Here is a 14912-nt window from a genome sequence, read left to right as displayed (position 1 = left end):
ATAGCTTGTTTGTTACTTACCTTATGTATTCTTTTTTGTTTTCCTTTTGTATTGACTTCTCAATTTCTCTTTTCATACTGACGCGTTCTGATTTTCCAACTAAGGTTTCAATTTTGTTACATTGATAATATATATATATATATATATATATATATATATATATATATATATATATATATATAATTTGCTTCTTAATGCTTTCCTACCAGTAGTATTTGTTAATTTCCTTTATGAAGCATTTCTCGCCTTTTCTTGGTAAGTTCTTCATAGCATTTTCTTAATCAACATAAATGAGTTACTTGCAAAATGAAAAATTTCTTAGATTTTTCATTTTATTACACTGATTAACGATTATAAAGCTAAAGAATAAAAGGCCTCGATATCAAGTATCCTTTGTCATGATTTTTGGCAAACAAAGCAATGTTCATACGGCTGAAAAATATTTCATAAGCTTGGCAGAACTTTATTTTGTCTGGCATCTGAAACGTTGTAATTTACGTCGTCCATATACAAGTAGATAGGATAATGTTTCGTTAATTTTCATGAAAGTGTTCAAGGACAACTCTCATAATATGAAACATTGGATTAATTGTGAACTGAGGTGGCTGTCCCCAAGCTGTGGCATCATGGGGTAGAAGTATTTATCTAACGTGGGAAATCATAATTGCTCACTGGGATATTTTCAGGATTTAATTTAGTCTTAAAGTCCATCTTTGATACCATAGCCATATGAGCAATTAAGCAGATAGTAACATATCAAACATTTTGCTATTTTCACTTCATACACATGGGAATAAAACGAATAAGTGAGGGTACAGTAAAATTTATGAGGTCTTGTTTAATATCTGTCTATGAAGTCAAAATACGTTAGACTAGGTATGCATAACCTAGTGAGAACATTTGATTTTGGTTATACACAGTGTTCATATTCATTGATACAGTCATTATTGAGACAGTTTCCTACTTCCTTCGTTATAAGTTGGGCATTGTAAGCCTGAGTTCCGCTCCAGACACCAAAGCTTTTGCAGACACAGTTTGGAATGACTTTATGCTTCAATTGCATGACGTACGGAACATCCACTTTGGCGTTCCTAATCGTCACTGCACATCGGGTGAAGGTGTTGGGTTTTCCATTGCACGTGAACTGTCCTTGAAACATGGTTTCTATAGATTCATTTTTGCCCCAGGTGTGGGAATAGTTACTGAGGATATTAACAGACCCTGTAGCATCAATAATCGATGGGATTCCTGCAACAAATTTGATGCCGGCTTCTATATAAATTCCTGACGAATGGGAATAGGTCGAGGTTTTGGCCAGTTTTTCCCCGAATGTGAAAGAAATGCTCTGAAGTGTCCCAGTGTAATTTGGGATGTCCTTATTTGCCAAAATGTTTGGTTGAATGTAATGAATGCTGACGTTGTCCGTATTGTATTCAACTTTTTCGATATCATAGAGACCTTTGCTCCAATCAGAAGCTCTTTCGCAGTCACAGTCTTTTGAGAGAAAAGGGGAGAGACACTCTGGTTTGTCTGGGTATCCACCACAGTCTCCACCACCATTCTTACAGCCGCAATAGGAAAAGTCATTTCCAGGACAGACCTCGTCAGCGGAACACTGCTGTGCCCAGCCGGTGCACGTCCAGAAGCTTTTGTAAGCGCAGACACATTTCCAACCATACGGCGCCGGCTCGTGAATGAGGCATCCCCCGGAATAATACTGGCAGTCGCAATCAGCTGCACCTTCAACGTCAAGTCGCGGCAGTTCTGAATAGTCGCAGTTTCCGAGTGGCTCTTTGTAGCCTCCACAATCACCCCCTCCAAGCCGGCAAGCGCAATGGTCAGCCAAGTTTCCTGGGCATTTTTCCTTGCCAACGCAAGGGTATGCTGTGCCTGAACACGTCCAGACGCCTCGATATTCACATTGACATTTGAAACCTGGCGGGGCAGCCTTGGTGATGATGCAGCCTCCTGGGTAGTAATCGCAATCACAAAAGCGTTCTGGCACCACGTCTACGTCACATCTGCAGGCAACATAAACACAATAAGGAGCATTAGAACTCACCTCTTCTATCTTTATATAGGGAGCAAGTCAGGTGATAGACAAGAAGCTAGGCCACGTGGAAAAAAAAAAAAAACATTTACAATACACAATATAGTTCACGTGTAGAAGTTAAGTATATCTTAGTTTTACCAGACCACTGAGCTGATTAACAGCTCTCCTAGGGCTGGCCCGAAGGATTAGATATTTTGACGTGACTAGGAACCAATTGGTTACCTAGCAACGGGACCTACAGCTTATTGTGGGATCCGAACCACATTGTATCGAGATATGAATTTCTATCACCAGAAATAAATTCCTCTGGTTCCGCGTTGGCCGAGCCGAGAATCGAACTTCGGACCACCGGATTGGTAGCCGAGCGCGAAATGCACTCGGCCAACGTGGAACTAGTTCACGTGTAGAAAAAATAAAGATGGGTACGATATCAAAATATTAAATACAACTTAATATGTAGATATAAATAAACTCTACCAAAAAAATCAAAATATAGCTGAGATTAATGAAAGATCATAGAATTAAGGAAACTCACATGAGTCCCAATATAAACTCTCAGGTCTTACAAAGGCACGAGAAAGTGATCAATTATTAGAATTTAAAGACAGTAGAATATCAGTTTAGATATTTAAAATTATTTGGAAAACTATGTTGAATAACATCTTACTTTAACAAAACCATTAAACCATCTTCATCAGAAAGCTAAATGAACATATCATTTTCAAAAATATCTTTCTTAAAAATAGCATCACTCTAAAATGTTAGTCGGGCAATCTGTAATCTATTTCTAAATACAGGATCAAACCTACGACCAATTAAGGATAGTCTCCACTTTGAGGGGTGCCGATCGTAAAAATATTTGCCAAAAATACACTAATCAAGACAGGCTAATGAATTATCAGGCATTATTAGCACTATAATAACGCATATTCTCTGTGAGTTTATCATCCTACAGGGAAATTAAATGATTTTATGAAAAAAAATGTGAAATTCGGGGCCCTTGTACTGAAGGTTATTTGGTGACCGGTGAGAAACTACAGTCTTGAATAGAAATTCGGTCTTACAGAATGTTGGTATATCCACCTGGAATATGCACATAAATCATTATCAAAATAGAACAGTAAATAAGCACGTAACAAAAAAAAAAAAAAAAAAAGAGAGCAACAACTGAAGCGAAAGCGCAGCCGATAAATATGGAAATCGCAAATATTATAGTATATCTCTCTAAATTGGTCGATGTCGTTTTCTACGTTTCCTACGAGTAGTTTCATCTCAGAAAACCAATTTAGGGGTATCTAAACTAATTTTTCAAGTTTCTTGTCCTCAGAAAAATCGCTTTTTCGCTTTTTCTCTGGTTTGGTTTTTTCGGGAAGGGGGGGGGGGGGGATATTTCTTTGATTGTCCTAAATAATAGAATTTTTAGATGTTTTAGGCTATCAAGTGACATAATAACTACAAACTCTCAGAAGGTTTTGTCCCTTAATCGAGGTTTGAATTTTTTATGAAATATTTCTTTCCTAGCTATAGTCTTTATTTTTCGGCGGGGCTTTCGCTGAACTTACCTGAAGTTGTTGCTCTTTTTTTTGTTATTACGTGCTTATTTACTGTTCTATTTTGATAATACTTTATGTGCATGCTCCAGGTGGATATACCAACATTCTGTAAGACCGAATTTCTATTCAAGACTGTAGTTTCTCACCGATCACCAAATAACCTTCAGTACAAGGTGCCCTAAGTTTCACATTTTTTTTCATAAAATCATTTATTTTCCCTGTAGGATGATAAAACTCACAGAGAATATGCGTTATTATAGTGCTAATAATGCCTGATAAATTCATTAGCCTGTCTTGATTAGTGTATTTTTGGCAAATATTTTTACGATCGGCACCCTACAGACTGGTGCAAAGTGGAGTTAATATAAAAAATTCCTTTATGAAGGAGTGCTTACCTGATATTCTCTGCCAACAGCAGGATGCAAGCAAAGTACAAAATACTGATCATGCTAACAGCTGAAGCCAAAGTCCAAAATGAACAGTCTCGTTTCCTTCCTCAATCGTTGATTTTTTTGCTCTGTAACCGAGAGAGGGAGGCGAATTAAAGTTTTAAGTGGTGCAGTTGTTACAAGCATTTCTGCATTTTCTATATTTTGTATATTATATATATATATATATATATATATATATATATATATATATGTATATATATATATATATAATTTTACCCACACAACGGGCTTCGGCAAGGGAGCATTCTCTCTCCATACCTGTTTAATACGTACACAGATACCCTGAATGTCAACTGAACTCACTCCCAATTGGATGGACTGTCAACGAAACAACAAACAAACAGCCTCTGTTACGCCGACGATATAAGTGTCATCTACAGAACCTTCCATTATATTATTATTATTATTTTTTTCTCTCTATCACAGTCCTCCAATTCGACTGGGTGGTATTTATAGTGTGGGGTTCCGGGTTGCATCCTGCCTCCTTAGGAGTCCATCGCTTTTCTTACTATGTGCGCCGTTTCTAGGATCACACTCTTCTGCATGAGTCCTGGAGCTACTTCAGCCTCTAGTTTTTCTAGATTCCTTTTCAGGGATCTTGGGATCGTGCCTAGTGTTCCTATGATTATGGGTACGATTTCCACTGGCATATCCCATATCCTTCTTATTTCTATTTTCAGATCTTGATACTTATCCATTTTTTCCATCTCTTTTCTCTTCAACTCTGGTGTCCCATGGTATTGCGACATCAATGAGTGATACTTTCTTCTTGACTTTATCAATCAACGTCACGTCTGGTCTTATTTTGCAACGGTATCACCCTATCCGTTCTGATACCATAGTCCCAGAGGATCTTTGCCTGATCGTTTTCTATCACTCCCTCAGGTTGGTGCTCGTACCACTTACTACTGCAAGGTAGCTGATGTTTCTTGCACAGGCTCCAGTGGAGGGCTTTTGCCACTGAATCGTGCTTCTTTTTGTACTGGTTCTGTGCAAGTGCCGGGCATTCGCTTGCTATGTGGTTTATGGTTGCATTTTTCGTATTGCACTTCCCACATATGGGAGAGATGTTATTTCCGTCTATCGTATTTTGAACATATCTGGTTCTTAGGGCCTGATCTTGTGCCGCTGTTATCATTTCTTCAGTTTCCTTCTTTAGCTCTCCCCTCTGTACCCATTGCCATGTGTCATCGCTGGCTAGTTCTTTAGTCTGTCTCATGTATTGTCCGTGCATTGGTTTGTTGTGCCAGTCCTCTGTTCTGTTTGTCATTCTCCTGTCTCTGTATATTTCTGGGTCTTCGTCTACTTTTATTAGCCCTTTTCCCATGCACTCCTTTTAGCCACTCGTTTCACTGGTTTTCAGATATTGCCCCAGTGCTGTGTTCTCAATGTTGCCGCAGTCCTCTATACTTAGTAGTCCTCTCCCTCCTTCCTTTCGTGTTATGTATAGTCTGTCCGTATTTGCTCTTGGGTGTAGTGCTTTGTGTATTGTCATGTTTCCTGGTTTTCTGATCTATGCTGCGGAGTTCTGCCTTCGTCCATTCCACTATTCCTGCGCTGTATCTGATTATTGGCACTGCCCATGTGTTTATGGCTTTTATCAGATTTCCGGCGTTGAGTTTTGACTTGAGTATCGGCCTTGAGTCTCTGCATATATTCTTTCCTGATTGTGTCCTTCATCTCTTGGTGTTTTATATCCCCTCCTTCCATTATTCCCAGGTATTTGTATCCTGTCTCATCTGTGTTTGATGTTGCTCCCATCTGGTAGCTTTATCCCTTCAGTTCTCATTACTTTGCCTTTTTGTATGTTGACTAAGGCGCATTTTTCTATTCCAAACTCCATCCTGATGTCCCCAGATACAATCCTTACAGTCTGGATTAGGGTATCTATTTCCTTGATGCTCTTACCATACAGCTTGATGTCGTCCATGAACATCAGATGGTTGATTCTGTTGCCTCTTTTCTTGAGTTGGTACCCGGCATCCATCTTCTGTAGTACTTTTGTCATTGGAATCATGGCTACTACGAAGAGTAGTGGGGACAGTGAGTCGCCCTGGAAGATCCCTCTCCTGATATTAACCTCTGCTAGTCTTATTCCAGAGCTTGTAATTATTGTATTCCAGTTGCGCATTGTACTTTTGAGGAAGCTGATGGTGTTCTCCTCTGCCCCATATATTTTCAGGCATTCTATTAGCCATGTGTGTGGTATCATGTCGAAGGCTTTCTTATAGTCTATCCATGCCATGCTTAGGTTGGTTTTCCTTCTCCTACTGTTCTTCATTACCATTTTGTCTATCAGGAGCTGGTCTTTTGTGCCCTACACTTTCTTCTGCAGCTTTTCTGTTGGTGGGGGATGGTATTTGTCTCCTCTAGGTAGTTGTATAGCCTTTCACTGATGATACCTGTTAGTAACTTCCACATTATTGGTAGGCAGGTGATAGGCCTGTAGTTACTGGCTATATTTCCCTTACTCTTGTCTCTTTGTACTAAGGATGTTCTTCCTGTGGTCATCCATTTGGGTGACCACAGGAAGTTGATCTGCTATTCGTGGGTGTAGGGCCTTGAAGTTTTTGAGCCAGTATCCATGGACTTCATCGGGACCTGGGGCTTTCCAGTTTGGCATTTTCTTAAGTTGGTGTCTGACTGTGTCTGTCGTGATCTCTGTGAATCTTTGTTTTATTCTCCCTGTTTCTTCTTCCTGACCTCCTGGAGTCATGTTGCATGTTTGTTGTGTGATACCGGATTGCTCCATATGTTTTCCCAGTTTGTTTTTTACTTGGTTCGGCTTCAGGGATTTCTTGGTGGTTGTCTTCCCCTCTTAGTTGGCTGTATTGTCTTTTCTGGTTGGTTCCGAATAGTTTGTTCTGTTGGTATCCCTTATTCCTTTTCATGTACTGTTGGATCTTATGTGCTTTAGCCTTAAGCCTCTGTTTTACATCTTCTATTGTGTTTTTAGTCCCCTTCTTGTACTTTGTATTTCTCGTTGAGTTCCTCCTTGTTTTCTTGCTTCTTAGCCTTTTTTCTGCCATCTCTTTCAGTTTACTCAAGTCAGATCTCATCACCATGATTTGCTTATTATATATTATTATTATTATTATTATTATTATTATTATTATTATGATTATTATTATTATTAATTTATTTTTTTTATTATTTTATTATTATTATTTTATTATTAGGGTTTCCTGTTTTTAATTCTAAATTTTCGTATTTAGCCTTCTGGACCTAAGGCTCCTACCTTGAAATTAATTGTATGGAATCCTTGTATTAATTGTTATAATTTTTAATGTTCTTTTTAAACTACTATTCTCAATATTATTACTGTCATTACCATTTTTATGAATACTACTTTTTGACTTCTTCAGCAGCTGCCTGGATATTGCCGATTTATCTTTTTTTCTCATGTTACAGTACTGGTAATCTTCTAGGCACGAAGATATCTAAATTCAGTTGTATTCCACGTAGGAAAATGAGCAGAGTTTTTCTCAGAAAATGCCCAACAGTTCCGTCCTCCAATAGACCTCTTCTTGGAGCGTTTATTAAGGAAAGAGATAAAGTTTAGAATGTATGTAGCCAAGAAAGGCCTAAAATCTTAAACATATTGAATACAGTTACCAAAAACTAGCAGTTTGAGCTACAAACTATTCAGCAGTAAAATAACAATAAAGCGAGAATAGTAGTTGAACAAATGGAAAATACTAAAATATCAAATAAGGCGAAACGTCCATTTGAAACAGCATAATAATAAATGCATATTAACAAACGTATATTATATAATAGCAAATGGATAACATTATTCAATTTGTAATGACGTCTCATGACATGCAAAATAAAAGGATCTAATTTATACAAACCAGGCGATAAATTAAAATTTTTTCCTTTGCTGTGAACAATGCAAGCTGTCTCTATCAAATTTCTTTCAATAAAACCTGTGCTCTTAAATAAAATCTTTGACCCGAGCCAGTCAATCGGTACATTACACGTACTACTATGAACACAAAGCATTGCTTGTATTATTTGTTCGTATATTATATTTATGATTTAAAATGCGCTTTTCGAGAGCCTTCAAAGATATCCTATATAAAAACTACTGCACTTCCATGGGATCTTATAAATGACTCCTTCATTGCTTTCCGAACTATTACGAATTAAAGTTTTTCCAATGGTGCTAGGATATGAAAAATTGCACTAAAACCAAGTAACCCTAGGAGGTAGACTATAGATTCTAATGTAGGATGGTATAGGAAAGATACAAAATTCACTTTCCTGTTTTTCTCCTCATATAAGTAAAATGTTTTTCTTGCTAATGTTAGATTATAATCAGTAACTTCCAATTTAAAATTATTTTTAATACCTACTTCATATATAAATTCTAGTTTCTCCTTGATAAATTCCCGACTGCAGATATTAAGAGCTCTAAGAAACACTGATCTTAATGCTGAGTTTTACATCTACTTTGTGTGAGAAGTAATTGTTAATTATAAGATTGTTATTTGTAGGTTTTCTGTGTATTTTGAACTTGTAGCTAGAACTTATAACTGACCCCACAACTGTAACATCCAAAAATGAGATAATACCATTATTTTATTGTTATTTTACTGCTGAATGGTTTGTAGCTCAAACTGCTAGTTTTTGGTAACGGTATTGCATATGTTTAAGAATTTAGGCCTTTCTTGGCTACAGACATTGTAAGCTTTATCGATTTCCTTAATAAACGCTCCGAGAAGAGAGCCATTGGAGGACGAAACTGTTGGACATTTTCCTATGTGGAATACAATTGAATTCTCATGTCATGTATCTCGATTGTGTATGTTACTGTCTCTACTTTGTATATTCAAGGTATATGGCCTTGAGCTGAAATACAATTACATACACATACACACACACACACACACACACACACACACACATATATATATATATATATATATATATATATATATGATATATATATATAAATAAATATATATATGTATATGTCTGTGTGTGTGTCGTGGCGTGTTGGTGTTGTGTGTGGTTATATCATATAGTATGTATATTATATGTACCTACTATACGCATCATACATACATACATACACGACTACATACACCACAACATACATACATACATACACAAATGCATATATATACGTATATATGTACATATATTTGTGTGTGAAGACAAATTGGCCATATAAATCAAACAATTGAGGAGAGCAATGTTGTACGAGTAGAATCTCTAACCCTATTCAAACATTAATGGTTTTGCAGTTCTACCAAACAGGAGAACTATGTATGCAAAGAGTTTCTGAATGACTTATAATTTACGAATAAGGAATATTTCCTACTCTTATTTCTCGTATATAAAGTGTTCATTTCTAATATTAGATTAGGAAGATATGCTCAGTATGGTTTCTATAACCTTTGCAAGTGATTCTTTTTCCTTAATACGCAGAATTTCAACTTTATCTATATCTTACAGCGAATTCTTTAGATTATCATGTTTTTCTAAAAGCAGGATTGAAACCAGCTTTTTTCTCGTCCTAAAGATATGATTCCTTAGTGCAAGGCTGTGGAATTTAAAATGGTTTATGAGGCTGTCTTCCTCAAAATACCCCTAATAAGCCACTGAAAAAAATGACGTACAAAGAATTTGCCTTCGTATTTCCAGAGATAAGCCGAAAGAAACTTACATCTTTGAAACAAAATTCCCGTACATGGGTATCATCAAAAGGGGCGAAACCTCGGGAAGAGAGAATCCTTTGCTTGTAGCTAGCTATCTTTAGCTGCAGCCATCCGCTTTTGGAAACGTCCGAAGATATTGGCATAAACATGAAAGCTTGTAGGGGATGTGATAAATCATGTGGGTATCACAGGAAAAAGCTTGTCTCAAAGCAGATGCCAACTACTGGTCATATTCACACATCAAAATACTGCCTTTTTAATCGTGTAAGCAAAACCTAATTATAGAACACGTCTTTCCCCTGCGGGTGCTGGAGGAAGAGGACTGACTTGAAACTTGGATGCACACAAAATGTTCAAGGAAATATTTGTCTCAGAGGTCTCGAAGCCGCTTCGATGAAGAAGATGAACAGCATGAATCTTTCACCAGTCTCAAGGAAACCAGGCAAAAATTGACCACACCTATTAGGGTCGTCCTATAAAGAGGACGTTCCTTATCCTTGGGAGTTAAACATCCCCATATCCCTTTATTGCCTTGTATAGGTGGTTCTTCTGTATATTCCCAAAACATTTGTTGCTGGGAAACAGCCAAAGACAATACCCAAAAACATGACGTTCTGTTATCCCTCTGTTCTTATTAACATGGGTTTTTCCTTTACTTATTTCTACAACTTTCAAGAAATATGAATAATCGGAAAAGGCGTTGATAATGAGTCAACAGGAACTACCTAAAAGCACCATTAATGTGTAGCGTATTGCCAAAATACTAAACAAACATTCATAAAATGAACGTTCGAAATGATTTCAATCCTAAACTCGTTTTTAGTGATCTTTGAGAAAACAATAAATCAACGACTGTAGAGCAATAGTGTTGTTTTGTGGGCGTAAATGATCGTTTAACTGTCACTAACGTGGTTTACTTTTCCAGGAGAAACAAGTGACATCTTCCGAATACACATGGGAGACATCCAAATGACCTACGTAGTTGGAACGTTATCCTAAAGAAAAGGGCAGATCAGCATTTCGTAATGAGGAAGATAGATCGTGTGATGAGTAGTGCTGGAAGCAGTAAAATACAATAGTAAACTTACAAATAACAGCAAAAAAAAGTAAAATCAACAATAAGTTGAGAGTCAAACATATGAAGGCGTTAGCGAATGAAATATCTTGGAGGCCGAATGCTTTCGCAGGACCAAGGTAGATATACCTTGGGCAGGACGCTCACTCGCAAAAAACAATTACGCAACTGCGCGCTCACTACATAAAGCCGCGGCCAAATGGCCGTTGAATTGTATAACCACTTAATGGCTAAGTGTGCCCAGCCCAAATCGTAACTGCAATGAATGAGACTATTACCATGAGATGTTCAAAGAAATACCAGCGATAAACACGGTATATTGCAATTTCTCCAACCTCGTAAAAGTAAACATGCATTTCGAAAGATAGCTCTATTATTATACTCTATTCACAGGGTAAGTGAATAAGCAAAACATGAGGGTTCTCTGGACGACTCACCTAGAAAAGATTACCGGTGTATCCTAATTCGAGCTGAGTTGTATTTATTCTATTTTTCCCTGACGAAGAGACGGCGTCACACACACATTACACTGCAAAGTCAAATAGTCACTATTCTGCGGCCAGAGAGGTTCCCAGCGTTCTTTGGCAACGTTGAGGAGGGGGGATGGGTTACTTCTGCGCTTGTAGCAGAGTTAGACATCCTGCGATAGCAGTTTTTGTGATGCTAAGCTCGGAGATAAAATGAAAGGCAGGAAATGAAATCTCCCCTTTTTATTGTGTGTTTATGTCACTGGACATGTTACTTAATGAGAGAGAGAGATCAATTTTTTCATGTATTGTGGTGGCTGAGTGAAGGTTCGATTGATGAAGAATTTAACGTTAGAATCACATTTTCTGAAAAATATTTAACATGAGTGGCAAAAAAAAAGCAAAAAAGACCACGGAAGACTTCTAAACCATACCGCAACAAAGTTGATCAGTGGATGTTTTATTAAATAACTTAAAAATGAATATCACATGAACCAAACATGTGCATTTACAGTTCTTTTTTCACTGCCATGGCCTGTCTACGAATGAGTGCACAGTGCACCCTGATATTTGAGGACCTTCAGTCAGAAAAACTGTTCATTTTTTTATGCCTCGGAAACCACCATTTTTTCTGTTTTATTCTACATTTGCTTATGGCCTATGAAACTTAATACATTTTAATTCCCTGGTTAGATTATATAAAGAAATCGACTCTCACGAGTGTTTAAGTTGAGTTTCGTAAGTCTATATGCCCAGGTCAAAACCTATTCCACTTTTCCCAGGCTTCTTTTTTGAACTACAATTCAAACGCAAGATCATATCTACATAAACCTGTGAATGCCTTGCTGCCAACAGATGATGACAACGTGCTGACCTTTGCCTGCAAAAATCCTCTTTGTGGCATTTCACTTTTTATCTTCAGCAAATTGGGCGATAAAAACTATCGAAGATTTTTCCCCCATTTACTGGCTCTGATTAACACTTCAAAACTTATTATATTATATAAAAGCGAAAATAGAAAGTATTCATAGTTACGAGGTGCTATAGAAGCAAGAGCCTAAGAGTGGCTTAATGTAATAAAACGAAAGATCCGTTGACCGTTGTTCAATAAGCAAAACTAATGTTTAAATAAGATCACTTGAATCTTCTAACAAAGGAAAAATGACCGTAGGCTGTCTTGGTATAAAAAACAAATCATACAAGATACTGGAAAAGGGAAGAACTTAATAATTTTCTCTTGCATTTGAGATGTTCTCAATTTCCTTACTTTCTTTACTTACGACAACTTCATGGATGAATGACGTTTCACACATTTTCTCGAGTTTTGAAGGATCCGTCTTGATACAAAATACTAGATAAATTAAGAACTGGGATGCTCATTCTCAGACTTTGGATGCGTGGAATAGAATTAAATTCCTATAAGAGTGAAAGTGATTCAAAGAGAGGTTGCGCGATTGAGAAAAATGAAGAACCTGTAGAGGAGAGATCTGGGCAGATCTTGCTGCGATTTCTGTCATAAACGGGTATATGACGGCTTTTTGAAAATTATGATCACACCATACCGTGAGGATTCGCGTGGAATAGATACTTTTATGGGGAAAAGGTTCACGGGGGCTATAAAAAAATAATAATAAAAAAGATAACGCTGAAGCCTAATCGTCTCATTCTTCGTCGTTATATATTTCCAACCGCACTGCAAGATTATGAAAGAGAAAAAGACGGTCAGACATTATCAGATGAATGGCTCTATCCAGACCCTCTCATGTTCGTTACGATATCGTGCACAGACACATTGTTTCTCTCCTTTCACTTTTCCTGGCCGTAGAGGTAAAAAAAGGGCCTTACTAAAGTAGACTTTCTACTTTTCATGACGGTTTCTGTCTGTCTTTGACTTTAACATCTTGTCACACTCACAAGCTCTCTCTCTCTCTCTCTCTCTCTCTCTCGCTCTCTCTTCTCTCTTCTCTCTCCCTCTCTCTCTCTCTCTCTCTCTCTCTCTCTCTCTCTCTCTCTCTCTCTCTCCGTAGTCACTATACCATAACATACTTTCTCATTTTAACCAGATGAAATGGAATGGAATATTGAATTAGGCCAAAGGCCAAGCACTGGGACCTTTGAGATCATTCAGCACTGGGAAGGAAATTGAGAGTAGATAGGTTTGAAAGGTGTAACAGGAGGCAAACTTCGCAGTTGCTCTATGAAATAATCGTTAGGAGAAGATGGATAACAAGGGAGGCATACACGTTCATCTTACTACAAAAAACAGTAGTTTGGTCGTCTGTCTGTGTGTTGTCTGTAAGCACTTTTCACCTGTGCGGAATCCCACGTAAGTGCTTAACAGCTGACGGACCAATTTATTAGCATTAGGGGTTAAAGAAGGGTGAAGGAGAGAGGGTCTTTCCTTACTCAATGACTACCTAACTAACAGGACCAAGCCATTTTCAAATCGTTGCTGAATATGGTAAGATACAGGTGAAAATTATCCGGGAAAACTACCACTCGGTTGGTAGTTTACGGAAAACATTGAATTGTGAATTCTTACGTTCTGACAAGTAAGGCAGGTACAGCAACATAGGAAATCACAAGAAAAGGAAATAAAAAGCTCGAGCGTTAGCTCAGAAAAAAGAAAGAAAGAAAAAAAACATTGGTGGTTGATAACTGTTACTTTAGAGTACAGTTCTCGGGGGGCATGACACCCAGCCTCACCGCCCGGGTACCGGGCTTCACTAACTAATTTAGTTGTTTAATAAATAGCTTCATAATTGCATAAATATACATCTGTAATGGTAATAATTACATAAACACACTTGTGATCTGCATTACCTGAGCATGGTCTAAGTTTCCTGAGGCAAACGTAATTTAGATTAAACTGAATCCAATTCCACTATTGATACAGGTTAAAATAAAATATAGAGTGCTGAAATATTTTGCAGGCCTATATCAAATAAAGTGTGTGTTTTGTGCAATGAGTATATCATCTGGAATCCAGATATTAATCAGCGTTCATCGTACTTTTTTTATCAGTTGAAAGACTGTTTTTATGAGCTGTATGTGTCTCGGTTATCATTTACATCCCAGTTAGCTGTATCTCAGCAATTTTGTGTCAGTAAATTCATTGGCCGTTTTCTCACTCGGGTACCACAAGCATTCTTGACAAACATTACAAAGCGATTGACCTCAGTCATTAAGACGAGAGGTACTGTCGGTTCAAAAGTCCTTCGACACTCTCTGGTCATTATTTTAACAGTACATAGATGAAGCTAGTCTCGCCTCCACCAGAGTGAACTTAGAGTGGCCGCTCTTCGCTCTTCTTAGTTGAAATGGGTGGAATAGAAAGAGGAGTTGCCGGGTTTAACATTTGATAATTATGATTTTTTGTCCACTCCTATATGACAAATGCAATGATAATCATTCCGCACATTTCTAGCGCTTGGATGGATTCACAGGGTTGATAAATACAGCAATATTGCCTCAGACAATATATAATTATATGTATAATACTAAAGGATCAAATTATAAGTAAAATTACGGCGCCAGTTGAACAGGTTGAAACAACAAGAGATGGATACTTATTTGTAAGATTCCGAGATAAGAAAAACTTAAAAAAGGCAAAAACAGAGATTCAGGAAATCAGAAATATATCAGT

At 37.4% G+C, this 14912-nt stretch overlaps 1 protein-coding gene across 1 annotated transcript; it reads right to left on the bottom strand.

Annotated features, from left to right (window-relative positions):
• Positions 1-807: 807 nt before the first annotated feature.
• On the bottom strand, positions 808-11426 carry LOC135205469 (uncharacterized). Its single transcript, XM_064236163.1, has 3 exons — positions 11237-11426; positions 4002-4123; positions 808-2021 (listed from the first exon to the last, which is right to left on the bottom strand). The coding sequence occupies exons 2-3, from the start codon at positions 4052-4054 to the stop codon at positions 911-913; spliced, it is 1164 nt and encodes a 387-aa protein (XP_064092233.1). The 5' UTR covers positions 4055-4123; positions 11237-11426; the 3' UTR covers positions 808-910.
• Between the last annotated feature and the right edge of the window lie 3486 nt (positions 11427-14912).

This window comes from Macrobrachium nipponense, chromosome 11 (genome assembly GCF_015104395.2).
Source record: "Macrobrachium nipponense isolate FS-2020 chromosome 11, ASM1510439v2, whole genome shotgun sequence".
Lineage (NCBI taxonomy): Eukaryota > Metazoa > Arthropoda > Malacostraca > Decapoda > Palaemonidae > Macrobrachium > Macrobrachium nipponense.
The sequence above is the reverse complement of the archived record's forward strand: the minus strand, read 5'-3'. Positions and strand labels throughout refer to the sequence as shown.